Source organism: Gorilla gorilla, chromosome 9, assembly GCF_029281585.2.
Source record: "Gorilla gorilla gorilla isolate KB3781 chromosome 9, NHGRI_mGorGor1-v2.1_pri, whole genome shotgun sequence".
Classification (NCBI taxonomy): Eukaryota; Metazoa; Chordata; class Mammalia; order Primates; family Hominidae; genus Gorilla; species Gorilla gorilla.
In genome coordinates, this window is record NC_073233.2 from 101633207 (window position 1) to 101661013 (window position 27807).

The following is a 27807-nucleotide window of genomic DNA, read 5'->3' on the forward strand; positions in this document are numbered from 1 at the left end:
GCTAGGTTTGGGAAGTTCTTTGTTATTATCTCTTTGAACAAACTCTATCCCTGTCTCTCTACCTTCTCTTTAAGGCCAGTAACTCATAGATTTACCCTTTTAAAGCTATTTTCTAGATCTTGTAGGCATGCTTCATTCTTTTTAATTCTCTTATCTTTTGTCTCCTCTGTGCATTTTCAAATAACCTGTCTTCAGGTTCACTAATTCATTCTTGTGCTTGATCAGTTCTACTATTAAGAGACTGATCCAGTCTTCAGTATGTCAATTGCATTTTTCAGCTCCAGAATTTCTGCTTGATTCTTTTTAACTATTTCACTGTCTTCATTTTATTTCTCTGATAGGATTCTGAATTCCTTCTCTGTGTTATCTTGAGTTTCTTTGTTTCCTCAAAACAGCTACTTTTGAATTCTCTGTCTGAAATGTCACATATCTGTGTCTCAGGGATTGGCCCCGGTCCCTTATTTAGTTTGGTGAAGTCATGTTTTCCTGTATGGTCTTGATGTTTGTGGATGTTCATTGGTACCAGGGCATTAAAGAGTTAGGTGTTTCTTTCTTTTCTTTTTTTGAGACGGAGTCTTGTTCTGTCGCCAGGCTGGAGTGCAGTGGCATGATCTCAGCTCACTGCAACTTCTGCCTCCCAGGCTCAGGTAAATCTCCTGCCACAGCCACCCAAGTAGCTGGGACTACAGGCGCGTGCCACCACGCCCAGCTAATTTTTGTATTTTTAGTAAAGATGGGGTTTCACCATGTTGGCCAGGATGGTCTCAATCTCTTGACCACGTGTTCCACCCGCCTCGGCCTCCCAAAGTGCTGGGATTACAGGCGTGAGCCACCATGCCCTGCCAAGAGTTAGGTATTTCTTACAGTCTTTGCATTCTGGGCTTGCTTGTACCCATCCTTCTTGGGACAGCTTTCTGAGTATTCAAAGGGACTTCAGTGTTGTGGTCTAAGTTTTTGGTCACTGCAGCCATGTCTTCATTAGGGGATACCCCAAGCTCAGTAACACTGTAGTTCTTGCAGACTCATAGAGGTACTGCCTTGGTGGTCTTGGATAAGATCCAGAAGAATTCTCTGGACTACCCAGCAGAGACTCTTATTCTTTACCTTCCTGTCTCAGTCAGCCTCTCTCTCTCTCTCTCTCTGTGTGTGCTGAGCTGCCTGGAGCTGGGGGGAGGGGTGACACAAGCACCCCTGTGGCCATCATCTCTGAGACTGTGCTGTGTCAGACCTGAGCCAGCACAGTACTGGGTCTTGCCCAAGGCCCACTGTAACCACTACCTGTCTACCATCTTTGTTCATTCAAGGCCCTAGGGCTCTACAGTCAGCAGGTGGTGAAGCCAGCTGGTCTTACGTCCTTCCCTTCAGGGTGGCAAGTGGCCCCGGGCAAATCCAGAGATGTTGTCCAGGAGTCAGTGCCTGGAATCGGGATCTTTAGAACTCTACTGGGTACTCTACTGTGGCTAAGCAGGCACCAAAATCACAAACAAAGTCCTTTCCACTGTTCCCTCCCCTTCCCTAGGCAAAGGACTCTCTCCTCTTGTCCACCACCACCACAGGCCTATGGAGAGTACTATCATGGTACCACTGATGATCACTTAAGGCCCAGTGGCTCTTCAGTTAGCTTGTTGTGAATGCTGCCAGGCATGGGACTTCCTTCAGGGCAGTGGGCTTCCTCCTCTCTGACCCAGGGTAGTTTCAGAGATGCCATCCAAGAGCCAAGGCCTGGAATCGGGGACTCCAAGATCCCACTTGGTGCTATTCCCCACTGTGGCCAAGCTGGTACCTAAGCTGCAAGGCAAAGTCCCCTTTATTCTTCCCTCTGCTTTTCTCAAGCAGAAGGGGTCTCTTCTCATAGCCATCACAGCTATGAATATGCTGGGTCACACATGAAGCCATCATGTCTCAGAGTCTCACCTAAGGCCCATGGCATATACTACCTGGCTACCACTGCTAGAACCCAAGGGCTCTTTAATCAGCAGGTGATGAATCCTGCCAGGACTGGGTCCTTCCCTTGAAGGCAGCAGGTTCTCTTCTAGCCCAGGATGTGTCCATAAATGTCATCCAACAGCTAGGTCCTAGTATGGGGACCTCATAAGTCCTCCCAGTGCCTTATTCTTCTGTGACTGAGTGGGTATTCAATTTGCAAAACAAAGTCCTCTTTATTCTTCTCCTTCTCTCCACAAGCAGAAGGAAGGGGTCTCTTTTGGAGCTGTGAGCTGTGCTGCCTGGGATTAGGGGAGGGGTAGCACAAGCACTCCCTTCGCCACCCTAGCTGGTTTTCACTAGGTCATGTTACCCCTCCAAGTCTACAAGCTCTGAGCCCACCACAGCACTAGGACTTGCCTAGGAGTTGCAGTCTTTGTGGCCTAAACAGCCTTTCAAGTTTGTTTAGGACTCCAGAGCACGAAATTTAGCCCGTGGTGACAAGACTTGCCAAAACTCAACTTCCAGCTGCTAGCGTGGATACTTCCCCTCTGGCTAGGGCTGGTCTAAATGCTCCCTCCAAGGGCATTGGCGGAGTTCTACTTGGTGCTGGCCACACTGAGTTCCAATGCAAAGTCCCAGAATGGCTGAGCTCTCCTTCCCCCAATCATACAGATTCTCTCTCCGCGCCGTGTGGCCACTGCCTGGAGATGAGGGAAGGGTGGTGTTGGCATTTCAAGACTGTCTTTGCTATCCTCTTCAGTGCCTCTGTCAGTGATATGAAGTTAAAACCAGGTACTGTGATTGCTCACTGGATTTTTGGTTCGTATGAAGGTACTTTTTTATATGGTTGCTGTTGTGTAATCAGGAGGACCAGGGAGAGACCTTGGGGTGTATACAGGAGGGTATCTTTATTATTGAGTGCACTCAGACCCAGCAGACTCAGCGTCCAAAGACTGGGCGCAGAACAAAGACAGTACTTGGCTTTTATACACACTTCACAAAAGGGGGTGGGCTAGCTTGAAGCAAGCTTACAGTGGTGTGAAAGCAGGGATACAGAGGCAGGACAAAGACAGTTAATCAAATTGTAACAAGTTCATAACTCAGGATTGCACATGACCATCGCTATGCAACCCAGATGCCCATTATCTAGATTTTGCTCTAAAGAGCCTTGCACTGGTTTATCTCGTAACCTTCACTATGGTGCCTAGGCAGCTGTAGTTCAGGCCTGCTTAGGCTTCTCATGACCTTTGTTGTACTTCTTAGACAAAACAGAATTCTTGAAGTTACTAGTTACAGAGAACAGGAATCTATAAAATCTATAAACTCATACCATAAAACAAAGGAAAATTTGTTTTTCTTCTCCCTATGTTGAAGGAGTGCTGGGAGAGTCTACAGAGCACATTAGATAATATTATTAAGACTTTTCCTGGGTCTGGGCTGTGCCTGTTGCTGCCTCTGGGACAAGTCAGCCTAATACAGGAAAGCTTATTTCTCTTTAATTTTATTTTTCTTTAATTTCCCGCCTCAGTTGCCAACTTTGAAGTTCCTGTGGTGAGGACAGTTGGTGGAAGCTTCTATTCCGTCTCTCTTGCTCCACCCCTACCCGCTGCATCACTCTTTTTTATTTACACAATGGATATTTGCATTTTCTTTTTATTCTATTTGTTGATAACCTCTAGCTAAAGACTACGAGGAACGCACCTATAGTTGAACAAAGCTGAGCGTCTGACCTGTTGCGGTGAGGGGGAATGCGTACCATGGGCAACCACGAGGCATCTCAGTAAATGGCTATTTAGGAAGGACTTATAGGATTTGGGCTTGTTTTAGGGGATTGGGAGAAGGATTCAAGGAAACAGAGCTTTTTGGTAATTAGTATTGGATGTTGTCAGGAAGCAGGAGTAATTCTGTTTCAGTACCTGAAAAGTTCTCATCTAGGAGGTGGTAAGAATGGAAGTGAAGCTAAAGTTGTAACTGGTAAAACAGCAGCAGTCACTCGTATTAGCCAGGATAAGGGAATGCTTGGCCATTCTTGTGGTTTAGACAATATTCATGGTTTTGTCTGTGTTCAGATGTGGTTACAAGGGGTCTCATTTTTTTTTTTTCTTTATCATGGTCACAGAGTGGCCATTTCTGAGATTGGCATTCCATGGAATTGTTGATGTTTAACAGAACACCAGGGCATTACCTGATAGTGCCAGGTCAGCTCCTGGATACCAGGGACGGCTTTTCGCTTTCTCAGAATCATTCCCAGATTCAGATTGTTTCAATTTTCTTTTATTCTGTTTTGAGACAGGGTCTTGCTCTATCACCTAGGCTAGAATGCAGTGGCGCAACCACAGCTCACTGCTGCCTTGACCTCCTAGGCTCAATTGATCCTCCCACCTCAGCCTCCCGAGTAGCTAGGACTACAGGCATGCACCACCCCACCCGGTTAATTTTTTAATTTTTGTAGAGACAGGGTCTCACTGTGTTGTCCAGACTGGTCTCGAACCCCTAGGCTTGAGCAGTCCTCTCACCTTGGCCTCCCAAAGTGTTGGGATTATAGGCATGAGCCACCACGCCTGGCCCAGATTGTTTCTATTTTAGAAAGGTCTGTCTTGTTACTACTATTCCATTGTTTCTGCCCCACACCTTGATGTAACAGATTTTTAAGATGGAGCCACTAACTGCAAACTTTGTACTGTCTGCCCTTGTAGGAAAACAGGAAATGGTGCCTTCCTGCATGGCATGAAAAGATAGCAGTAAGGTGTTACTTTCATTATGTCACTTCCCCTTTTTAGGAACTGTTATCAGTGAACCACATCCCAGATGATGACAGTTATTTCTCTTCCAGCTTTCAGGGACCTATCCACTGAATCTTTGAACATCTTCAGTGACTCTGATCTTGCTCCTTTCTCTCACTTTTATTTTTCACTTCTTACTACCACGCAAATGCTGCCTTATTTATTCATACCTCCACTGAGGGAGTCTTCTAGGTATATTACAGATAACAGTAAATAATTGTAATTATTATTAGTGAATTGAACATCCCAGATTAACTTCTCATTTCCCAATTAGCTTTTAAAATGAGCTGCTTAAGAATAGAAGAAAAAATTAAAACTCACTATAAAATTCCACAAGCCAACCTGGGTGACAGAGCAAGACCCTGTCATCCAAAAAATATATTGTATTTAAAGACAAATGTCAGCCAGGCACGGTGGCTCACGCCTGTAATCCCAGCACTTAGGGAGGCCCAGGTGGGCGGATCATAAGGTCAGGAATTCGAGACCAGCCTGGCCAATATGGTGAAACCCCGTCTCTACTAAAATACAAAAATTAGCCGGGCTTGGTGGTGCACACCTGTAGTCCCAGCTACTCAGGAGGCTGAGGCAGAAGAATCTCTTGAACCCGGGAGGTGGAGGTTGCAGTGAGCCAAGATCGTGCCTCTGCACTCCAGCCTGGGTGACAGAGTGAGACTCTGTCTCAAAAAAAAATAAAGACAAAGATTTGCGATTAGCTTTGTTTCTACTTCATTAACCATAATATATATTATTTTATGAATAAATATCTGTACTTACATACAGATAGATGTGTACGTGTGTGTGGGTTTTTTTCCCGGGGTTTTTTTTTTTTCCTGGTTTTTTTTGTTTTGTTTCAAGGCACAGTTGTTCACACTGTTGCCCAGGCTGGAGTGCAGTGGTGCCATTATAGCTCATTCACAATCCAAAATCCTGGGCTCAAACCATCCAACTGCCTCAGCCTCCGAGGTAGCTAGGACTACAGGAGCATGCCACTATGCCCAGCTAATTTTTTATTTTTTTGTAGAGATGAGGTCTTGCTAGATTGCACAGACTGGTCTGAAACTACTGGCCTTAAGCAATCCTCCCACCTCAACTTCCTGAGTTGCTGGGACTAGAGGGGTGAGCCACCATGCCTACCTGCTTGTTTACTAGGTCTACATTTGAAAAATAATTCTCCTGGTCCGAATGTAATGAGTTATCTCAATTGATTATTTACAGTCAGTTACAGATCGGACTCTTTGTTCTATTCTTTTCCCTGTTCTCACTACTGCACTTGACTAGTCTTAAAAAAAATAAAATGAATAATTAATAATTGTTACATAAACATTTAAGAAATATACCTTTAATGTGCATACCTTCTAATATCATTGAGATTATGAAGCAGAATTTTGTTTATATTCAGTGAAGCAGTTTTAATTGTATTTTTCAGAGCCATAGACTACAATATGTCTTGGTGAGCTTTCTCACAAGTGTCAGTTGGTCACTTGGAATAAGAAGGAAAATAAGCTCAGAATACATGAGTTGTTAATATGAGACACAAAGTATAATTTTAATGTTTTAATATGTCAAATATAATTAGGAATGATAATTCATCATAAAAGTAATATATGCTCATTGTGAATTTAGAAAGCTGTAAAAAAAAAAAAAGCTGGGCGTAGTGGCTTATGCCTATAATCCCAGCTACTCAGGAGGCTAAGGCAGGAGGATCACTTCAGGCTAGCAGTTCAAGACCAGCCTGGGAAACATAACAAGACTCTGTCTCACCAGGCGTGGTGGCTCACACCTGTAATCCGAGCACTTTGGGAGGCCGACGTGGGCGGATCACCTGAGGTCACGAGTTCGAGACCAGCCTGGCCAACATGGTGAAACTCCGTCTCTACTAAAAATAGAAAAATTAGCGAGGCATGGTGGTGTGTGCCTGTAATCCCAGCTACTCAGGAGGCTGAGGCAGGAGAATTGCCTGAACCTGGGAGGTGGAGGTTGCAGTGAGTCGAGATTGCGCCACTGCACTCCAGCCTGGGTGACAGAGCGAGAGTCTGCCTCAAAAAAAAAAAAAAAGACTGTCTCTAAAAAACTGAAATAAAATAATAGAAGGCACTAAAAGGTACAGTACAAGTAAAAATTACTCCTTGTGCTACCATTAATAAACAACCACTGGCTACATTTTGGTGTTTTTTGAGACGGGGTCTGGCTCTGTTGCAGAGGCTGGAGTGTGGTGGCACATTCTTGGTTCATTACAACCTCCGCCTCCCAGGCTCAAGCAAGCCACCCTCCCACCTCAGTCTCCTGAGTAGCTGCGACTACAGGTGCAGGCCACCGCGCCAGGCTAACGTTTGTAATTTTTGTAGAGACGAGGTTTCACTGTGTTGCCTAGGCTGGTCTCGAACTCCTGCACTCAAGCGATCCACCTGCCTCAGCCTCCCAAAGTGCTATGATTACAGGTGTAAGCTACCGCACCTGGCCCTGGTGTTTTCTTTATTGTCTCTTTTATATGCATGTTTTCCCATCTTTAGGACCGCACTGTGTTTATGATTTAATATTCTTGCTTTTCCACTTAAAACAGTGGCAAAAGCATTTCTCATCACACTGGTTCTTTTCTAGGTTTTAGACCTAATATTCAAATTTCTTAAAGCATTTTATTCATAAAATAACAATAGCTACAGTTTTCCAGGAAAAAGTATATTGTGCTGACTAGCGAATGTTTTTAACAAATACGGTGAATTTTTTCTTTGATCTAAGACAAGACAACTTTAAGAAGCAAAATGAGAAAGTAGATTGTAGGAAAGCAGGGAATGGTGTCCTGTGGTGCTAAGAATTTGATTTGTCTTATCCCAACTATATTTTTCTCCCATCTTGAACTCCAAAATCCATTTTTCAGTTAAGCTGAAGGAATCTGTTGTTGAAAATCATGCAGTGTTAAGTTATGCTGTGGAGGAAGAACATACATATTTGGGTCCAACTGTGAAGCCAGATGATAAGGTTAGTAATGTCTTAATGTTCACTCGATTTTTAGAGCTGTTTGGCTTCGTATTCTCTTTTGTTTAGTTTACAGAAGCTATGTTATAACATTTAAGTCAGTGCTTTCTGAGATCTGCTTTTACTGAAGTGGATCAATGATGAAACTAGCCAAATCTGAGCATCAGAAGTCTTTCCAATCTACCTGATGCATGATCTCTACAGTTCTGAGAAGCAAAACTATAAAACAATGTAAAACAATAAGGGCATATATCTGGTGTGTGTGTGTGTGTGTGTGTGCGTGTGTGTGTGTACGCACATGTGTTTATAAAGATAACAGCTGTAGGAATGAATGAGATTGAGGGTGGGGGGGTGCGTATGTATGTCTATGAAAGCCTAATCATTTCTGGGCAATGATGAAAAGGTTTTACTACTGATCTTTGTAACTATGATGGTTTCTACACTTGACCTGAGCTCAGAAGTGACAACTGCTGGGGTTGGTGATTTGGGGTTTTCTTACATACTACTTGCTACATTGTGGTATGATATTCCCCTTAATTTCTAGGCTAAAACACTGTCTCATGAACCATTATCTTCAGCAACTGTTTCTACTGGGAGCCTTTTAAGTTATGAAAACACAGATTTGAGCCTTACAGATCCAGGTAATAAGGTCAAAATGTTTACAAATAAGTTGAAAGACCAGCACCAGCTGAGTTGCAATACAGTGATGGAAGGAAGCATTGGGTTTTCATGATACACCATGGGGAACTGTTTCTCTAAATCTCAAAAGTAAAGTATGGCCAGGCGTGGTGCCTCATGCCTATAATCCCAGCACCTTGAGGTGGGAGGATCGCTTGAGCCCAGAAGTTTGAGACCATCCTGGGCAACATGGTAGAACCCCATCTCTACAAAAAAATACAAAAGTTAGCCAGGTGTGGTGGTGAGTGCCTGTAGTCCCAGCTACTCAGGAGGCTGAGGTGAGGGGATCGCTTGAGCCTGGGAGGTCAAGGCTGCAATGAGCCACAATCACGCCACTGCACTCCAGCCTGAGCAACATAGTGAAACCCTGTCTCAAAAAAAAAAAAAAAAAGTAAAATATTCACACCCAGCAAAACATTGGCGCATATGGTATTCTAAACATTACTGGAAGTAACAGGGATGCTCTGTAGATCCCCAACAATACTTTTGAGAAGCAGTTGCTGATATATTTTTCCATTCAGTGGAAACCTATCCGAGCAAATTTCATGGTTGCACTGATCTCTTAACAATACGTATTACCATGCCTCTCCACTAATATATGTCGGTAAAGAAGTACCCAGTACAATATGTCTGTAAGGAATATTCCATTAAAAGGAATATAGTGTCACTGTCAATTACATTTCTTTTTCTTTTGAGACGGAGTCTTGCTCTGTTGCCAGGCTGGAGTGCAGTGGTGCAATCTCGGCTCTCCCGAGTAGCTGGGACTACAGGTGTGCGCCACCACGCCCAGCTGATTTTTGTATTTTTAGTAGAGATGGGGTTTCACCATGTTGGCGAGATGGTCTCCATCTCTTGACCTCGTGATCCACCCACCTCGGCCTCCCAAAGTGCTGGTATTACAGGCGTGAGCCATCACGCCTGGCCTGTTTACATATTTTCATTAAACTCAATTTTCAGAGTCATTTTCGGAGCACATGGATGATAGCAAGCAAGAATCTACCACCAGTAAAGAAGAGGAAACAAATATTATAAGTTCCATAGTTCCTTCAACACAAGATATTTATCAGCGGCAGAACTCTTCAGACGTTCATAAATCTCTGTTGCCTGCAGTGGATGAAACTACATGTGGTCACACACACTTTCGGCAAATGATAGACAAGTACATTAATGAAGCAAATTCGATACCTGAAAAAACAGATTTGCAAGGTAAAATTATTTTAAAGCAATACTTTTATGTAAATTAAGTTTTAAATTTTCACCTTTCATCATTTTTAATTTTATGCAGTGATTGTTTGAGCTTCATGTTCTTATGGCCTGCTACAACACCGTTTTACCACAGAATATATTGAGGGCATTTAGTGAGAAAGGGGCTCTGGAACCAATTAGACTCACTGAGGCACATTTACAGGAGATTAATTAGCAAATCTTCCTTTACCATTGCAGAGTTAGCTATTACGGCTGAGGCAGTATTACTGATAAATAAGAGCAGGAGCTCAGAAATCATACAGTTCTGGATTTGAGTCATAGCCTGACCATTTCCTAGCTGTAAAACCATGGGCAAGTTACTTTTTCATCTTTTATAAAAGAGTAATATTATAGATTAAATGAGATAGTGCACATAAAGCACAATGTCTGGCCCATAGTAACACTGAATACAGTGAGCCTTTTTCCTTTTTTAAGCTTATACTGAAGCAGTGGTTACATATGTCCTGTTGATCCTAGTTAGCCTCGTAAGGCTGTGGAAATGGAAATTCGTATTTGTCAAAAGTTTGTTCATACCTGTAATCGTAGCACTTTGGGAGGCCGAGGCAGGAGGATTTCTTGAGCCCAGGATTTCAAGACCAGCCTGGGCAACACTGAGACCCCATCTCTATTTTTAAAAAAAATTTTAAAAAATTAAAAAAAATTAAATTTCTCTAAAAATAAAACTTAAAAAGTTTTGGTCACTGAGAGGATCCATATTTTGGACCTTTGAAATAATCATGATAGGACTTAACTTTAAAGCATCTGCTGATCATGGGGGAAAAACTGAAGTTTTTGTTACACTGGAGTTACCTGAAAATAAGCGTTTATGAATATGTTCTTAATACTCCTTTTCTAGTGTTTACCTTAAAAATAAATTTATGATTTTTTTCCCTCAAAAATTCCAACAGTTGACCTTGACTTTCCAGAATTGGAACACATTTTTCCTAATTTGCATCATCAGCTGTTTAAACCCTTAGAACCACATCCAGATTTTGACTTATCATCATCATCCTCTGGGATTTCTCCAGACAACAGAGACTTTTACCAGGTATATTAAAGTAGATGTCCCATTGCAGTGAATATCTAAAAATAGTTTTAAGCCATTTTTTCTACTGGAACAGAAGTTCTTCTAAACCCTTACCTAGAATCACATGGAAGTCCGGGCACAGTGGCTCACACCTGTAATCCCAGCATTTTGAGAGCCCAAGGCGGGCAGATTACTTGAGGCCAAGAGTTTGAGACCAGCCTGGCCAATATGGCAAAACCCTGTCTCTACTGAAAATACAAAAATTAGCCAGATGTCGTGGTGCGCACCTGTAGTCCCAGCTACTCGGGAGGCTGAGGTGGGAGGACCGCTTGAGACCAGGAGTTGGAGGCTGCAGTGAGCTGAGATCGTGCCACTACACTCCAGTCTGGGTGACAGAGCCAGACCCTGTCTTTAAAAAAAGAAACAAACAAACAAACAAACAAAAAGAATCACATGGAAAACTTAAATAAAAAATAAAAATAAATCCTATTGCCCAGACTACACCCTAGACCAATTAAAGCAGAGTTTCTGGGAGTGCTCAGATAGTACTAATTATTATTATTATTTTTTAAGCTCCCCAGGTGATTCTAATGTGGAACCAACTTTGAAAACAGCTGCACTGGGCCGGGTGCGGTGGCTCACACCTGTAATCCCAGCACTTTGGGAGTCTGAGGCGGGTGGATTGCTTGAGGCCAGGAGTTGAGATCAGCCTGGCCAACATGGTGAAATCCCATCTCTACTAAAAAACACAAAAATTAGTTGGGTGTGATGGCATGCCTGTAGTCCCAGCTACTTGGGAGGCTGAGAACCGCTTGAACCTGGGAGGCAGAGGTTGCAGTGAGCCGAGATCGTGCCACTGCACTCCAGCCTGGACAACATAGTGAGACCCCATCTCAAAAAAAAAAAAAAAGGAAAAGAAAACAGCTACATTAGAATTTTGTTTGTCCCATCCACCTGTCTCCACCTAGGGAGTATGATGCCATAAAAGGCTTAATAACAACTTTTAGTTGTGGAACATATTTAAACAGTAAAGTAAATACAATTTTGCAAAATTTAAAGTATCTTCCTACACAGTCAAAGGAGCTGAGATTTAAACCTGAGTCTTTTTGCTTCCACTTCCTGATAGCCTGACATTTTAAAGTCTCTTTCATTATTGATTGAAAAGAACTGGATTTGAAAAAGCAAATCATTACTGTCATAGTGAAGTGATAATTAAGGAAGAGTAATACCAAAGCAACACAATGATTTTTGTTTCAATTGTTAATACCTAATCAGTATTTCAGCCTTTCCCTTTTGTTTCCTGCCAGAGATCAGATTCTTCATCTGAAAGCCACTGTGCTACTGGATCATCCAAAAGTACAGTTTATTTCACAGCACTGAGGAGGACCAGCATGCATTCTTCTCTTAACACAAGTCCGAATCAACAACCTGACACTAACTTGGCTCATGTTGGAGCTCACAGTTTTGCCACAGAAAATATTATTGGGGGTATGTATGACTAAGTTAGAAAAAGTTAATTTTTCCATGGTTTTTTACATCCATTTCCTTACAAATTAAGCCTAGCACCTCTTGGTTTGTCTTCACCCCTGCTCTCACCCCTATCCTGGGTGTTAAAAAATATTTAAATTACAGAAGTAATATATGCATTTTTTAAACAATACTGAACATTATGAAATAAAAGGAAAAGTGTTGCCTCTTGTTCCTCAGTTTCCCTACCTCAATCATTATGTGATAGTTAACAGTTTAAGTACTTTTTGTTTTGTTTTGTTTTGTTTTGTTTTGTTTTTGGAGACTGAGTTTCACTCTTGTTGCCCAGGCTGGAGTGCAGTGGTGCGATCTTGGCTCACTGCAACCTCCGCCTGCTGGGTTCAAGTGATTCTCCTGCCTCACTCAGCCTGCCAAGTAGCTGGGATTACAGGCATGTGCCACCACACCCAGCTAATTTTCTATTTTTAGTATAGACAGGGTTTCACTATGTTGGTCAGGCTGGTCTAGAACTCCCGACCTCAGATGATCCACTCGTCTTGGCCTCCCAAAGTGCTGGGATTACAGATGTGAGCCACCATGCCCAGCCAGTTTAAGTATTCTTCTTAGGCCAAGTATAGTGGCTCACGCCTGTAATCCTAGCACTTTGGGAGGCTGAGGCAGGAGGATCCCTGGAGCCCAGGAGTTCAAGACCAGCCTGGGCAACATAGAAAATAAGTATTCTTCTTGAGCCTTTGGTACAAATGATTATATATACACACATACATAATTGAGATACACAAGGATGTACAAATTATATATACACACATGGATAATTGAGATACACGTGGATGCTTTATTCTCTTTTCTGTTATTAAAGTCATATTCAGTTCTTATAGAGGAAAACATCCTCAGTTTATAGCCATATTGTCCTTATTAAATATTAATAGAAAAAGAAAAAATACTTGGTGTGAGCTGTAGTTTGAGAAATCACTGTGACCATCCTTATCTTTGTATTCATGTTTATACACATCAACTTTTATGCCTAAAATTGTAGGTTACTTGCAATTGGATGATAAACTATTAGAGACTGTCAGTATCCAACTTTTACAACATGTAACGATGATTAACTGATTTTTGAATTTCTTAATGCAGGATCTGAACAATGTTTTGAACAGCTTCAGCCAGAATATTCTTCACAGGAGGAGAGCCAGCATGCTGATCTACCAAGTATTTTTAGCATTGAAGCAAGAGATTCTTCCCAAGGCATGAAAAATCAGAACTATCCCTCTGAAGAACATACTGAAATATTACAAAACAAGAAAAAAAGTGTTCATTTCCAGCTTTCTGTAGGAAACTTAAGTTCAGTCTACAGTTCATCTGATGAAGCTAATGTATTTGATCAGTTAAATGTACAGCATAGCACTCCATGTGGTTCTAACTCTAGTGAGTGCTCAACAAAACACCAACTAGAAAGCAGAAAGGGAAGTATGGGCTTTGAAGAACTATCAAAAAGAGGGGCTGTTACAATGTTACAAGGTCAAGGACTCATTGAAGATAATAAAAATGAAACCTGTAGGGTTTTAGACATAAATCCACAGGTAGAGGAAACCGACTCTCGATTATGTGTAAGAACAGTGGAGATGGGAACTTCAATTCAGGCACCATATTCCTTAACTACTCAAAATGAAAAATATTTTGAGAATTCAGCTGAAACAGACATTCCAAAAATCACCAAAAAACTATCTCAACTAGGAGAATCAGAGCTTTTTGCAAGTTCTGGATCATTTTCATTACAGAGCTCTATACCAGTCTGGGTAAGTGAAATCAGTGTTGTATAAATAACATTTAAGTTCCTTTTTGGGAAAAAAACTTTCTTCTAAAATTAGAGATGAAGTTCCCACTATGTTACCCAGGCTGAACTCAAACTCCTAGGATCAAGGGATCCTCCTGCCTCAACTTCCGAAGTAGTTTGGACACACCACAATGCCTGGCAAGAAAAACCTGAAACAAAATACAAGCGGAACTGCTTGTTAATATTCCTATCCAGCTTGTGATCACTGGAAATATCCAGCATAATGCAGAAACTTAAAAATTTGAAAACTGTCCTCTGAGAATATTTTACAAAAGATCCTTTTTCTCCCAATTCAGATATCCTTTCTCCAACTTCCCTGAAAAATGGTGGTTCTGCCTGTGCTTCAGCACTTTCAGTGTTGAGCCTCATTCCAGTGCAATGAATTCATCCATTATTGGAATAAGTATTGGAAACCTGCCCCTCATATTAAGCAACTTATAATCTGCTTGCTTTCAACACCAGTCAACTGGTGACTGGTTTTCATCTAGCAGTATGTGCAGTTTATCCTTCCACAAATAAACATAACAGATTGAAAATAAGAATTACAACTAAACCACGTTTTATGTGGCTGCTTTTGTTCTTGTTGTGTTTAGATACTTCTTTTGAAACATTATCTGTTAGCAGTCAGTGGCCCACATTTGGTAACAGCCCAGTCGACCCCTGCTCCCTTTAGAGAGGATACAATTCTGCACAGCCAACCTGCATTTATATTTTTTGCCCAACACTACAAGCATTTAGGTTTGTAATCATTGTGGTATATACCTTTCAGTCCATTGTCACACTATTTCATCCCCTCCCCAAAGTCGGCTCCAGTATTTCTACAACTGAATGCTGGAGTTATGGAAGCCTAAGGAAATCTGATCTGTTGGTCTTTGCCAATCATTGCTTTTCTTCCTCCATTTTCACATTTATATACACTTGTAAAAAATGTGCATTATATACAAAACGATTAAGTTTAAGTCTTTTAAGGCTATTTTGACATGGTTTTCCTTTTAATTGTGGTTCACAGGAAACAGAAACTGGCCATGGTATAATGGAAGAACCAGAACTTACTTTAGTAAGCACCACTGATACCAGTATTGCTGAAACGGATTTTGCAAATTTAACCCTAGAAGAGAAGAGCGAGAATGAAGCAAAAAGCTTCTTTCAGGTAAATTTAAGCTTTCCTTCTATTTTATTCTATTACGAGCAAACCAGTTGATTTGTCTCTTACAACTTATCAGAAGGTACTCATTGGAGGGAATTATGCTATGCATTTAACTAACCCGACACCCCCACCAGCTCTCAATGTCTTAAACCTTCACTGTTCTGTCAACCACTGTGCATTTTCTTTTAATCCCCACTCCAATTTATGCCTGTCTCCAAGACTGGCAGAACTAATCTTATACACCTAGTGTTATAGTGCCAAGTTGGAAGTTTTACGTAAACTTATTCCCAGATATTGAAAAATGACTTCAGAACAACTGGTAATTTTACTAGGGGAGTAGCGAGGCAATAAGAATAAAGCTATCTAAACAGAGGCCTAGAGGTGTGAGGGCAGTGGAGCCTGAGCCCAGTTCAAGACCAGCCTGGGCAACAAGGCAAAACCCAATCCCTACAAAAAATACAAAAATCAGGCATGGTGGCACCCAGCTAAGATTGAGACTGCAGTGAGCTGTGATCATGCCGCTGCACTCTAATCTGACAACAGAGCAAGACCCGTTTAAAGCGTTTTTAAAAAGTTGAATAAAACATGCAACTTTCTTGCCATTAGGTGAGTGAGTTTCTGCCTCTTGTATCAGCAACAGAATCCTCAGATTATCCAGCTGTATCAGAACTTTCCATAGAAAAACCAAGGACAGCATCTACAGGTAAGCCTTGGACGGCCTCCACACTTCTAATGGAAAGTAGATACTTTGCCTATTTCTGTCATAAATTTCTTTTCCCCCCAGCAGAAACCCCTCGCAGGCTTACACCTATACCAGGGAGCTTACAAGAAGCATTTATAAAGAGGAAAAAATCATTTATGGAGAGATCCCACCAGAGGCAGAAAGAAATAAGGAATAAAATTCATGTCTCTGAAAATTCTCAAATCAAAACAGTTAAAGAGAAACCATTTATAAGTATGTTGAATTTTTAAAATCTTCAGCCAACTCCCTGAAATGTTTAAAGCCTTGTGATTACAACTTGATTTCACTTTTCTTTCCTCAGGTTCATCTGTGAGTCGTCTAAAGGGCGTGAATAAAGTCAGAGCATCTTTTCCTGAAGACAGAAAGACTACACAGGCTCTAAGGCACCAAAGGGGTCTAAGGTAGGGTTAACTTTTTTTTTTTTTAGTGATTCACTTTTTGCAGTGTTTGTCTCTAATTCTATATAAATTCTTTACAGGTTATACAATCAACTAGCTGAAGTGAAACAACAAAAGGAAGAAGAACAAAAGGAAGAAAAAACAAAACAAGAAGCTTATGCCCAAAACAGAGCAAGGGCAAAAGAATTCCATAAGGTGAGTATAACTGAGGGGGAAGGACTTAATTTTTCAAGCATGAAGTACACAACTGAAATTCAAATTTTTATTCCTTCCACAGAAAACACTAGAGAAACTTCGAGCCAAAAATACATGCTGACTTTCTAGAAATAGCGTAAAGGTTTTTTAATTATTTAAAGTCAATAAATTGTTATTCAAGGAATTCCATGTTGTGATTTCTTCCACTGTCCATCAGGGTCACTTTAGATCCTCTAAAGAGCTGGAGTCAAAAGATTTATCTTCAAGTTTGCCCTGAAAAAGAAATTTTGATTAACCTTTAAAACTCTCACATGGCAACAATCATGGATTATTACGTTTTATATCTCCTCAGGAAAACATAGCACCAAACATTAGGAGTGCTATGGCTTCCTATAGAGAACTTCCATCTTTGGTCACAGCGTTAAGAGCTCTGGGTTTCACAGCCTCATGAGCCCTCTTTGAAATGACCCATACAAATGTCTTTTCTAATGCATACATACCTTTTTAATGAAACTGATCCAGTTGTCCTGTCAGCCCTACATAACAATAGTATAAAAGTAAATTTTACATTTCCAGAGATGATTGTACAGTGAGTGAACATGAATGAGTCCCTAGAACGAGCCTGAGTTAACTCTACTACAAACTGCTTGGTTATTAGCAACCCACAAGGGTTACAATATAAAGGCAAAGCAAATTTGCATGATTCAAGAGATCTAGGAGAATTTTCAAATCTCATTGATTTTAAAGAAAAATCACATGTGGTTCACATTTTATTTGTATTGCATTTCTATTACAGTTAATCAACTGTTCCCAATAAGCTGATTGCTAGCAAAGTAGCAGATAGAAAACCTACTGGGAAATTTTTTTATGGTCATGTCCACAGCAAATGAGAAACTGCATTCTAAAAGCCTTGGTAATGACCATTACACCCTTGAGCAAATAACTTATAGTTAAGATAAAAACCATTACTTGCCATAATTACGTTGGCTTCTGTCATCTCGTTTTAATATGGATATACTGATGAAGACTTCAAAATTCACCTATGGAAAAATGTGTATTTCAAATTTATATTTACTATTAAGTACAGAAATCTATCTTTCAAGAATGAGGTTGCTTAGGTTCCAAAGTATCCTGAAACCTGGCACCCCAAGTAAGGTATTGAAAATTCCATGCTTAAAATAGCTATTTAAACTAATAGGTATTTTTAAAAATCAATGATCCCATGCCCATTCATATCCGAATTTGCTCTATGATCATGTTTCTGGTAACTTTTGCCTTTGAGCTTTTATAATCTTCTGAAATACAATGCAATATTTAATGTAAATGGATGTTCAGAAAGGCCATTTTCATTCAGCCCCTTCAGAGCAGTTGAACATTTCGCCCATCATCATAACATCGTTAATAATGAAGTTTAAACACATAATAATGTAAGTCTAGTCTTTTTTTACTCCTAAGTGGTGATAGATGTTGCAATAGCATTACTAGATAAATAAATAACCTAAAATAACATTTGGAGGAAAGCTAGTATTCAACAAAATAACCTGCATGGCCTTTTAAGTAATGAATTAACTTACCAAGAATCTTTGGGATCTAATTTCTTCAACCAATTTACTTTAGGGTCCTAGAAGTTGAATTGTACAAAGTACACTTATATTTTGACACCTGATCCAAGACACAGTCATGTACCACATTACAATGTGTCAGTCAATATACAGCATACAAAAAAACAGTGGTCCTGTAAGAGCTGAAAATTCCTTATTACTTAAATGTTATTTCTAATATTGAAAAGTCAATATTTTTCTCCTACATTTTTACTCATAAACATGGCAAAATGTTACAGGTCTCATTGTCACCACTGCGATATGCATACTGTGATGGAAGCATAACCTGTCTCAATTTAGCCACATTAACTATTTTTGGACACCATGATCAACAGTGCCCATTCTCTAGAATGAGGCATTGTAAAAGTCTTTAAAGCTTAGTAGTGTATTTGTACGAAGTTCTTGTTATGCTGGCAGTGCTACTGATAGAGGGAAACAAGCAGAATCAATAGAAACAGAGAATCTTACCTTTTTACTGTAGGTGGTGGGGATCTGCCTGGTTCTCAATTTGACCCCCTGGAAAAAAAAACCTTGCTTACTATTTTAGAGTATATCAAACTGAACACTCTGAGAAACCTACACAAATACTGTATCAGTAGAAATACCAGGTTTAACAAGCACAAAGCCAAGAAAACCAACGATGCCAGATACTGAATTTCTATAGCACTGACCTTTGAACACCCTAGCAGGTGTAAACTGCTGAGTGCAGATACCATGCAGTGCAATTATGACTGAACTGTACAACTCGTATTCCCAAATTTGCAATATTGCTGAGAAATGCTTTCACAAACCTCTCAAATTCAAGTTCCTTTAACAAGTACAATAATTTGACCTTTTTTCCTAATTGTCACTGTAATAAGGAAGCTACATTAACTACATTTTAAGCTACAACTCTAGTCTTTGCCTAATCTTTGCCCAGTCTCTCTATAAAACTTAAAGATGGAATACATGTAACTTAACAGATCAGACTACAAACGTCAAGCTCATTGTTGCTCAAACTGCCAGTTACACAAAATTCTTTTTATGTAATTCATATCCCTATTGATTCAACATATCCACACAGGTTTACATGACTTTAGGATGAAATATGTATAACTGCCAGTTGAATAATGATGCAAAGAACACAGGTAGTTTCGTTTGGTACGTATAGACATGCAGTCTCTTCATTTTCCTTCTCTATACAAATATATACATTGTAATATTTTTGCCAGTATCTTACTAATTCTGTGTTATACCTGAAATACTGGGATGGTGTAATTTCTATTTTTCATCTTTTGAGTCCTTGATTATTATAAGTTAAATATTTTACTTACCTCTCAACATGAATGAGTTCAAATCACATTCATTCCTATAGAAAGTACCAATTAAAGATTTAGAAAGGATACATTTCCAGTTATTAAAACTAAAACCCAAGTATAAATTTAAGATCCAGTTTATTATACAGCCATATCCAGCTCTGTCAGAATTAAGTTTTAGTTCATGCCCGTTATCATTCAGCAGTTGAACAGTTAAATTCATCATCTGAACTGTAATCATTATTTCCCAAAAGATTATACTGTCACCAATTAAAACTTACCTAAGCGATCACTCAAGAATGGTACAGATGTGTGGAGTATGCCAATACCTAAGGTAAAAAAGTAGATTATCTGGTTTTTCATAACGTTTAGCAACCGTCTTTTTCAAACTTTTAGCAACTGTCTTGTAATTCCTTCCCACAGATCTAACAATAGTCCTGTGAGTAAAGTAAAACCACAGAGTTACTCTATGAGGCGTTTCCAACGATGTGCAGGCTACAAGAAAAGCCCCATCGGGATAGACCTCAACCACTGTTTACAAGGTTTTGATTTTTTTTTAAAGACACAGGATCTGCCATGTCTTTTAAAAATCGTGTGATTCTTGCTGAATCACTTGAGCCCAGGGGTTCGAGGCTACAGTGAGATGTGGCAGGATCACATCTCACTGTAGCCTCGAACTGCTGGGCTCAAGTGTTTCTCCTGCTTTAGCCTCCAGAGTGGCTGGGGACCACAGGCACCACTGTGTCCAGCTAGTATTTATACACATAAATAACAAAGTCTAACACTCCATAGGAAAGAAATTATGAGCAGAAACTGCAATATGCTCTTACAATATTGCAAACTGCAGAAACTTCCTACCACGTTAATCACAAAAACAATAATTTCACAATCACGTTGTGCTTAGGAGCCAGAGGAATGATAAATAAAAGTAACATCAAGTAGCTCCTTTACATGAACCAAAGGAAAAAGATTTAAACTTAAGATTTAAGTTTAAAGTGTAACTGTTGTTATGAACTTCAATATTGCAACAGAGGATGTTGTTTTCCCAATTCGAAGATTTCAGCAAATTTTAATTCTTGGCTCAAAATTAGTTGTCATCCATTATAAAATACAGGACTATAATGTGCCTGTAAGTTACGACTTTGGCATTATATAACTTTTAATCAAACTCTACATCATTCAAATTTATGAATTCTTATGACCTGTGTAATCATTTCTTTTATTATACTATATTTTGCATTAAACCATAAAATCCTCTACCTCATTTTAGATTGTGCGTTAATTCAAAATAATGCTGTAGGCTTCAAGTAGGAAATCCAAAGTTCTGATTATTGCTACAAACTAACAAATTCGGGACCCTCAAATGCTTGCAACTAAAATGAATCTGACACATCACTATAAAATGTGTGAATCTAGGATTCTTCTTTTCAGAAATCAGTATAAATGGGAATTAAAAGCATGGTAGAAATGTCTCTGAATAAAATGAAACTTGCTTGCTCTGACAACATACTGTTTCCTACACATAAACAAATATGCTGTGAAAACTCAAATTGAGACATACCTTTAACTCCAGACACCATGTTCTCAAGATAAAAGCCTTTAAAACAAAAAGCCATTGTATATGTCGTCAACATGAAATTGGAATGCAAAATTAATACTGCTGAGGATTTCCCTCATATCCCATGCTGTTTATTCTACAGGCCTAGAATCAACCTTTTTTTCTTAAGAGACAGGGTCTGTCTTTGTTACTCAGGCTGGAGTACAGTGGTGCCATCAAAGCTCAGTGCAGCCTCCAACTCTGCCTCAGCCTCCCCCCTTTCTGAGTAACTCCAACTACAGGCACATGCCCCAGTACCCAGCTAATTTTTAAATTTTTGTGGAGATGAGGTGTTTCTTACTTTCTTGCCTAGGCTGGTCTTGAACTCCTGGTTTCAAGCAATACTCCCACCTTGGTGTGGGGATTGCAGGCTTGACCCATTGCACCTGGCCTGGAACCAACCTTTATGGCTATCAATACTCCCATCAATCAACTGTCTCAGGTATCATAATATCCCTTCTTATATGTATCAAAACTCATACTGAACAATGAGTTCTGGGTTGCAAAAGAGGATTTATTTTTTGCACCTATCCATAAGTCTTTGTCCACGTTAAACAAAAACATACATTAAGTGCAGTCCCAAAATGCACTACATAGCAGAGTAGTCAGCTTTATCGTGGTGACCAAAATAATGAACATCGGGGTAATGACTGGTTCTCCCCATGTATACATGTTGAATAAATGTGTATGCCTTTTCTTGAACTAATAAAAAGTGAAAATGGTAGTTAAAAGTAGTATTAGGCCAGGTGCCATGGCTCACGCCTATAATCCCAGCATTTTGGGAGGCCAAGGCAGGCGGATCGCCTGAGGTCAGGAGTTCGAGACCATTGTGAAAGCCTGTCTCTACTAAAAATACAAAAACTAGCTGGGTGTGCTGGCTAACGCCTGTAATCCCAGCTACTAAGGAGGCTGAGGCAGAATCGCTTGAACCCGGGAGATGGAGGTTGCAGTAAGCCAAGACTGCGGCCATTGCACTTAGATCGAGACTCTGTCTAAAAAAAAATAGTATTAAAGATACTCTAAATTTGGAAAGGGAAATGAGGTTATTACAATACTAAGCATCTGACAGGTCACTTTTGTCATGGCTGAACAAAGCTGGGATAAAATTACAGCATTTCAAATACCCTCTTCAAGATGGTTGGGTGTCAAGTTACTTTCTTTAAGATTTTCTTTTCAAAATTAAAATCACTACACTTGTTTCAATACTCACAGGACACCTGTAAGCTCTTATTCAGAAATCAAATGACAATTTCTCAAATTTTTCTATGTATTTTCTCTGGTGTTTTAATGGTTTTTTTCTCATTATTACTACTTCACAAGTTTCTTTCACAAACTTCTTCACAGGGTTAAAAATTTTTTTTCTTATTATAAAGTTCTGGGTTTCAGAATTTCTTCACCACCAGACTGGTACATATATCCACATTTATCTTTATTCATTTCTATGAAGTCATTTTTTCTATATGCTTCACCTTTGACATTCATGATCCTGTCACATTTTCAGGCCTCTCTGTCCAGTATTTTTGGCTTTTGTAGCTCTCTTTTTAGACAAAGCAGCTTCTTCAGTAATATCCTCTTCTTCTAAGTATACACTCAGTCTTACAGGGAATTCAGAACTTACTATGAAACTATCCCCCTGCATAAAACAAACAAAAAATCATGGATTAAGCAATAACTCAAATGGTTTAGTAATTACATATAGCTGAATGCCCTGGATTACTTCAGATAACCTAGAGACTACATGTAGATGTTAAAAATCCAAATTAACATCTGCTTATTTTTTCATTTGACATCCTAACTAGCAATAATACATATCAGAATGCTACTTATTAAAAATAGTACTGAAAACCCTATGTTCTTTATCAAGTCTCTAAAAAATTATTTTCCTTCTTGCATTTCCTGCAGTAAATTATAGAGCTTTTCAAAAGTTAAATGAAATGTAAGAGAAAAACTAAACATTAATTCCTTCTGTACCAACCAACTCCTGCCTTCCCAAAATGGAATAGGAAAAAAATAAGTCACTTACTGCCAATTTGATATCACATTCGTTATCTTCAAGATGTGTTGCATCCTCATCCTCTGCTCTGTAATATTAAAATTTATCATCATTGAGATGATAGAATCTTTGATGACCTAATTAGTTGTATATTCCACTCTGAAATATAACTGAAACTGCAATACTAGTCAAAGCAAACACAAAATTTGAGAATTTTGTGTTCTAGAGAATTCTAGATGAACTGTGTGCCAAGCTTGGCTCAACTGTAATAATCCCAATTGTCATACTCTGTATCTTTGTTCATTATTTAAGTATAACTATATTAAAGGCAAAATATGAAGCAATTAACATAAAAATTTAATTTATAACCTATTACCAAAGTATTTCATATGATTCCACTTACGTTGACTCCTCAATAGGAGAAATGGATCCATCATCATCCAAAAATTTGTATCTACGACTATCAAAATCTTCATTTTCTAAATCTTCACCAACATTCATTTGCTTCAATGATTCTTTCAGGTGGTGTTCATACTTCAGTTTTTCAATATAGTTAAAAAATCCTCTTGCAACAGCTTGCTATATATTAAAAACACCGTAAGTATGTCGAGATTTTTCTTTCAAGACCCAGCAGGTGCCTATGTTCAAAAAGGGCAATGCCCCCCCTTACCAAAGACTCTGAATTTGCTATCTTAACTACTCCCCACTTGTGGATTTATCAAATGCTGATTATTAGAATTCACATTACAATTATAAATTTACCTAAGCTGGTACCAAGGAAAAGTGAAGTACATATCTTGTCATGTCTGGGACTTACTAAAGGCATTTTAAAATGTAAAAACAGGAATAAGATTTCTAATGTTTACTATAATCACCTTAAACTTAAGAGATTAACTGAAGAGATTAACATGTATTAATCCTCCCAAATAAAATTTCAGGTTCTGGCAAGGGATCATAAATTAATTCTGAATTCATTCAACATACAACTCTCAAATATTTAAAAAAGTCTACTCCTAAGTATTAGCGTATTTTTCAGATAATTGGCTTAGAAACATCTAGGCCTTAAGAATATATCCACTGAACATAAGGCATGTGTGGTTTTAGTTTAGGTTACTGTAAAAGTAATTTCAAGTTATGTGAGCTTTTATTATCCCCACTGAGTTTTAGGGTTGTGTTTAAAGACCTGAGATGGGATAAGATCAAAGGATTTTATACAAAGAGCCTTGGAGCACTATCTTTTAAATATGGCAAAGTGTAGTTATATTAAGAGATACAAGTCAAGATTCAGTTGAGGGATAGGGTGGACTTTAGGGGTAAGTCAGTATAGAAGAGTATCAAAATTGCAGACAGTCTGTTCCTAGTATATCTGAGACAATTCTAAATTGGCCAACAAATCATTTTGGGCATCTTGAGTTATGTGTAGCCAATACTGTATGTAAAATGCTGACTCACCTCAAACGTTAAAATTTTTCTCCAAGGTGGGTTTTTTTCATTCTCTGATTCTAAAAATGGGAAGCCAGATCCTCTGCTTCTAAATTGTTTCTTCTTATCTATTAGTGAGTATATAGGATTTCTCCTTCCTTCTGGTCTTCCCCTTGGTCTTCCTGTTGGCTGGTACCTTCTCTTTTTCTTTTTTTTATATCTCTTTTTCCTGTTCTTGAATCTTTCAAAAATAGCTTTTATAGTCAATGGTATTGGTTCAAAAGATGAGTCACTTGATGAATCACTTGCGTGAACACTTTCAGGTGTATGAACAAATTTTCGAATGGGGTTTCCTTTCTCCCGCTTAGGTGAGTAAGGGATACACTGAGTTTTAAATAAGCTGCTATCAGAAGAGTTATCACTACAAAAATGGGAAAAAAATTAATTTCATCTTCTTTTCTTACTGCTTATTACCATTAATACCCAGTCCTAAATGTACATTTCTTCCAAGACCAACTCAGAAAACATGCCCAGAATTAAAAATTTTTTAAAGGATGGGCTCAGAACCAGCCAGCCTTTCTGCTGATCATCCTATTTAAATAGCCCATAATGCTACAGCTCTTATTAAAGAGTTTTGTAGACATCGTCTTGCTGTCACCCAGACTGGAGTGCAGTGGTGCAATCACAGCTCACTGCAACCTCAAACTCCTGGAAACTCCAGGGATGCTCCTGCCTCAGCCTCCCAAGTAGCTAGCTAGGACTAATGGCATGCACCACTATGCTCAGCTTACAAAAACACTATGTATCTTTCAAGACAATGTATGAGCTCCAAAAGGCTGTATGGTTCGGTTCACTGCTAAGAGCGTCTGAGTAAAACAAACACAGCCTACCAAACAGGAGGATGTTCTGGAAGAGATGCTAATATGACCCAAAGAATACATTTTTTCTCAACGAATGTGTCCCATTATAATATATTCACATTTTGAATTTAAAGTATTTGCAATGCTATTATATCAATCTATGTACTAGATAAACTTGGAAGGTCAGTGAAATCTAGTTTTCCTTCTTTCCCAATTCCTGAAAATTATCTTTACTGTCACTCATTATATACAATAGTTTCTCGTAATTCAGATACAATAAACATGATTGAATCCACTCACCTTCGATTTGCAAGTTCCACAGCATCAGATGTCACATGGTCAAGAGAATCTATTCCTGATTTATCCATCAATTGCTCTTTGTTTTAAACAGTTTTCTGAAATTATGAAATTTAGTAAATATGACAAAGCTTCCCTAAATATTGACAGTATCTACTACAGTGTTGAACATGGTCAGACTATGCCAATGATTTCAGGCGAAATCATTTACCAAGGTTAAGCTTCTTATCCATTTCAGATCAGTTTCTTTAAAAAGAAATCCAGAAATTCTATTCACAGGTTCTTTCAGTTGTTACCCTCTAAATGTATTCAATGCAACAAGATTCCAAAAAAGTACCGTCCCTTCCAACAAAAGCATCTTTCAATATAAGTAAAAAATGTAGTTTTATCATTAGCCACATATTTTAACGTACAATTACCAATACAGTATTAATGTACAATTAAAAGCCGTTTTCCAAGATCAAAGGGGGAATTCCTAAAGCAAAGTGTGCCCTATATAAACCAGGAAAAGGATCTCCAATCAATAAACCATTTTAAACTCCTAATCACCTCTCCATTATAATTCCTAGATTCTTCATTCCTAGATTCATTTAAGTAACTCAACTTTGTCGTATTGTATCTTTGCCATTATTGGTGGAAACTGACAAGTTCTGAATTCTCAACCTTTTTCAATAAACTATCATAATTCTTGTGTCTTCATCCCCATGGTAGAGAGTATACAACATACCAAAAAAAAAGAAAAAAAAGAAAAAGATTCCTTCTTGTGAGCTAAAAGAAAAAAGAAAAACAGGTTGGTCTGGGTGGCTCAGGCCTGTGTAACACAGCACTTTGGGAGGTCGAGGCGGGCGGATCGCTCGAGCCCAGGAGCTCAAGACCAACCTGAGCAACGTGGTGAAACTCCGTCTCTACAAAAAATACAGAAATTAGCCAGAATAGTGGCGCGCGCCTGTGGTCAGGAGGCTGGGGTAGGTGGAATACCTGAGCCTGGGAGGTGGAGCTTGTATGTAGTGAGCCTCAGCAACACAAGGAGACCCTTGTCTCTACAAAAAATTCTTACAATACTGGCTAGGTGTGTTGGCCCGTGCCTTTGCTCCCAGCCACTCGGAAGGATCGCTTGAGCCGCGGTGGAGGTTACTGTGAGCCGAGATTGCACCACTGCACTCCAGCCTGGACGACAGAGCAAGACCCTGTCTCAGGGGAAAAAAAAAAATAGGCATGGCAACAAAAATTAAAGATAACTACTTATTTCATTATTGTACATGCCTTAGTCAATCTCTTGTCTCATTCTGTAGCTTCTTGGGACCTGAGTCATTACATATAAATCCTAGGATGAACTAGCAAAATATTTAAATATAAATATTTAAAATATGAAACGATAAGGTCACCAAGAGCTCAGATTTGTTAAATGCCCCCTGTGGTATTTTCCTGGTACAAGGTCTTACTAGTTTTTTTAAGTACAAGATTCTACAAAGTCATTAAATATCGAATGCTCAAAAACGGAATTCAACAAAAATTTACCCCCATGCTTTAATGGTATACCTGTGGTTAATTTTTTTTAAAAGTAGGGATTATCAAAATAAAGCTAGCTCAATAATCACTTTTTCGAAGTGTTTAGAAGACACTCCTACTTGGGTGTCGATGCCTCCGTGGGGATTCTGCAATTCTTAGAGGCCACGTGGGCAGAGAGCGGCGCTTTACCCGGAGCTAACGCTGTGACCACCAGCGCCTCACCCGGCAGCGCCTAACCTGCAGAAAACCGGCGCGAGTAATGGGTACCTCACATACGAAGGTTAAATCATTTAAATCACGTAATAAGGTTAAACTTGTCCGCAACACGATTTAACACCTCCATCTCAAGATATAATGAAGTCCGTCCACACTACAACCACGTTTGTGTGGGACTCATACCAGCCGCGTGGCGCGGAGTGGCCTGCGGCCGTGATCCCTTCACCCTCTCGGCCCGACTTCGGAGTCTCGATCCTCCGGACCAACGCAGGGGCCCCGGGAAAACCCAGATATGCAACGCCTCCCCCGCCCGCCAGGCCCGGACGGCCTCGCCCTGTTAGCAACCTACCTAAAACCGCCTCGCAGTGGCACCAACCGCGAACTTGCTGCTCGTAACCCAGGCCTCGGCCCAAAACCCGCGACTGGCCTGGTGCGTGAGTCCTAGAGATCTGTACACACCACCCTCCCGACCTCAGCCCTCCAACTCCCGATAACCAGCCGACCTCCTCCAACCGTGCGGAAGAAAAGGGTCGGCTATTTCCGTGGCCCAAGTAATAGTCAGGCCGAAATCTCGCGATACAACT

The 27807-nt window shown here is 39.7% G+C and overlaps 2 protein-coding genes and 11 non-coding genes across 24 annotated transcripts in view; 3 read left to right on the top strand and 10 right to left on the bottom strand.

Annotated features, from left to right (window-relative positions):
- Positions 1–16617, top strand: part of CEP295 (centrosomal protein 295) — a 372495-nt gene extending 355878 nt beyond the window's left edge. For 5 of the 8 annotated variants that reach the window (XM_063693458.1, XM_019036707.4, XM_055356071.2 and 2 more), the window contains 12 exons: positions 7585–7685; positions 8227–8323; positions 9318–9566; positions 10514–10653; positions 11940–12120; positions 13252–13913; positions 14961–15101; positions 15705–15801; positions 15883–16053; positions 16142–16241; positions 16319–16433; positions 16516–16617. In XM_063693458.1, coding sequence (XP_063549528.1) covers positions 7585–7685; positions 8227–8323; positions 9318–9566; positions 10514–10653; positions 11940–12120; positions 13252–13913; positions 14961–15101; positions 15705–15801; positions 15883–16053; positions 16142–16241; positions 16319–16433; positions 16516–16554 — 2093 coding nt within the window. In that variant the 3' untranslated portion in view covers positions 16555–16617. The remainder of the gene's footprint in view (positions 1–7584; positions 7686–8226; positions 8324–9317; positions 9567–10513; positions 10654–11939; positions 12121–13251; positions 13914–14960; positions 15102–15704; positions 15802–15882; positions 16054–16141; positions 16242–16318; positions 16434–16515) is intronic. The other 3 variants (XM_055356069.2, XM_055356073.2, XM_063693456.1) reach the window with 1 other exon arrangement.
- On the top strand, positions 7815–7894 carry LOC115936385 (small nucleolar RNA U2-19). Its single transcript, XR_004071877.1, has one exon. It is a non-coding gene; the product is annotated as a small nucleolar RNA U2-19 (small nucleolar RNA).
- Positions 8070–8139, top strand: LOC115936384 (small nucleolar RNA U2-30). The gene has a single exon (XR_004071876.1). It is a non-coding gene; the product is annotated as a small nucleolar RNA U2-30 (small nucleolar RNA).
- On the bottom strand, positions 16487–27797 carry TAF1D (TATA-box binding protein associated factor, RNA polymerase I subunit D). 5 transcript variants are annotated; one of them, XM_031016428.3, is made up of 14 exons: positions 27573–27797; positions 25502–25596; positions 24372–24762; positions 23323–23498; positions 22950–23007; positions 22396–22559; positions 20891–20926; positions 19611–19658; positions 19348–19382; positions 18503–18550; positions 18008–18054; positions 17407–17473; positions 16934–16969; positions 16487–16706 (listed from the first exon to the last, which is right to left on the bottom strand). In XM_031016428.3, exons 2-6 carry the CDS (start codon positions 25567–25569, stop codon positions 22416–22418), a joined length of 837 nt encoding a protein of 278 aa, XP_030872288.1. In that variant the 5' UTR covers positions 25570–25596; positions 27573–27797; the 3' UTR covers positions 16487–16706; positions 16934–16969; positions 17407–17473; positions 18008–18054; positions 18503–18550; positions 19348–19382; positions 19611–19658; positions 20891–20926; positions 22396–22415. The 5 variants fall into 5 exon arrangements, with proteins under 5 accessions (XP_030872288.1, XP_063549533.1, XP_018892263.1 ...); XM_063693463.1 differs by having other exon boundaries at positions 19611–19680; XM_019036718.3 differs by lacking the exon at positions 18008–18054.
- On the bottom strand, positions 16770–16903 carry LOC115936375 (small nucleolar RNA SNORA25). The gene has a single exon (XR_004071867.1). It is a non-coding gene; the product is annotated as a small nucleolar RNA SNORA25 (small nucleolar RNA).
- LOC115936381 (small nucleolar RNA SNORA32) lies at positions 17236–17356 on the bottom strand. Its single transcript, XR_004071873.1, has one exon. It is a non-coding gene; the product is annotated as a small nucleolar RNA SNORA32 (small nucleolar RNA).
- Positions 17759–17831, bottom strand: LOC115936373 (small nucleolar RNA Z40). Its single transcript, XR_004071865.1, has one exon. It is a non-coding gene; the product is annotated as a small nucleolar RNA Z40 (small nucleolar RNA).
- On the bottom strand, positions 18263–18392 carry LOC115936376 (small nucleolar RNA SNORA1). The gene has a single exon (XR_004071868.2). It is a non-coding gene; the product is annotated as a small nucleolar RNA SNORA1 (small nucleolar RNA).
- LOC115936374 (small nucleolar RNA SNORA8) lies at positions 18620–18758 on the bottom strand. The gene has a single exon (XR_004071866.1). It is a non-coding gene; the product is annotated as a small nucleolar RNA SNORA8 (small nucleolar RNA).
- Positions 19489–19561, bottom strand: LOC115936393 (small nucleolar RNA SNORD5). The gene has a single exon (XR_004071883.1). It is a non-coding gene; the product is annotated as a small nucleolar RNA SNORD5 (small nucleolar RNA).
- Positions 19727–19858, bottom strand: LOC115936382 (small nucleolar RNA SNORA18). Its single transcript, XR_004071874.1, has one exon. It is a non-coding gene; the product is annotated as a small nucleolar RNA SNORA18 (small nucleolar RNA).
- Positions 19952–20009, bottom strand: MIR1304 (microRNA mir-1304). The gene has a single exon (NR_162083.1). It is a non-coding gene; the product is annotated as a microRNA mir-1304 (primary transcript).
- On the bottom strand, positions 21376–21502 carry LOC115936386 (small nucleolar RNA SNORA40). Its single transcript, XR_004071878.1, has one exon. It is a non-coding gene; the product is annotated as a small nucleolar RNA SNORA40 (small nucleolar RNA).
- Positions 27798–27807: the final 10 nt, after the last annotated feature.

Excerpts from the sequence above, each read along its gene's own strand:
- TAF1D (XM_019036718.3), bottom strand. The coding sequence starts at position 25,569 with ATGGATAAATCAGGAATAGATTCTCTTGACCATGTGACATCTGATGCT. Across the intron at positions 24,763-25,501 it reads GTGGAACTTGCAAATCGAAG|TGATAACTCTTCTGATAGCA; the intron begins GTGAGTGGATTC and ends CCATTTTTGTAG. Across the intron at positions 22,560-22,949 it reads AATGTGATATCAAATTGGCA|GGGGATAGTTTCATAGTAAG; the intron begins GTAAGTGACTTA and ends TGTTTTATGCAG.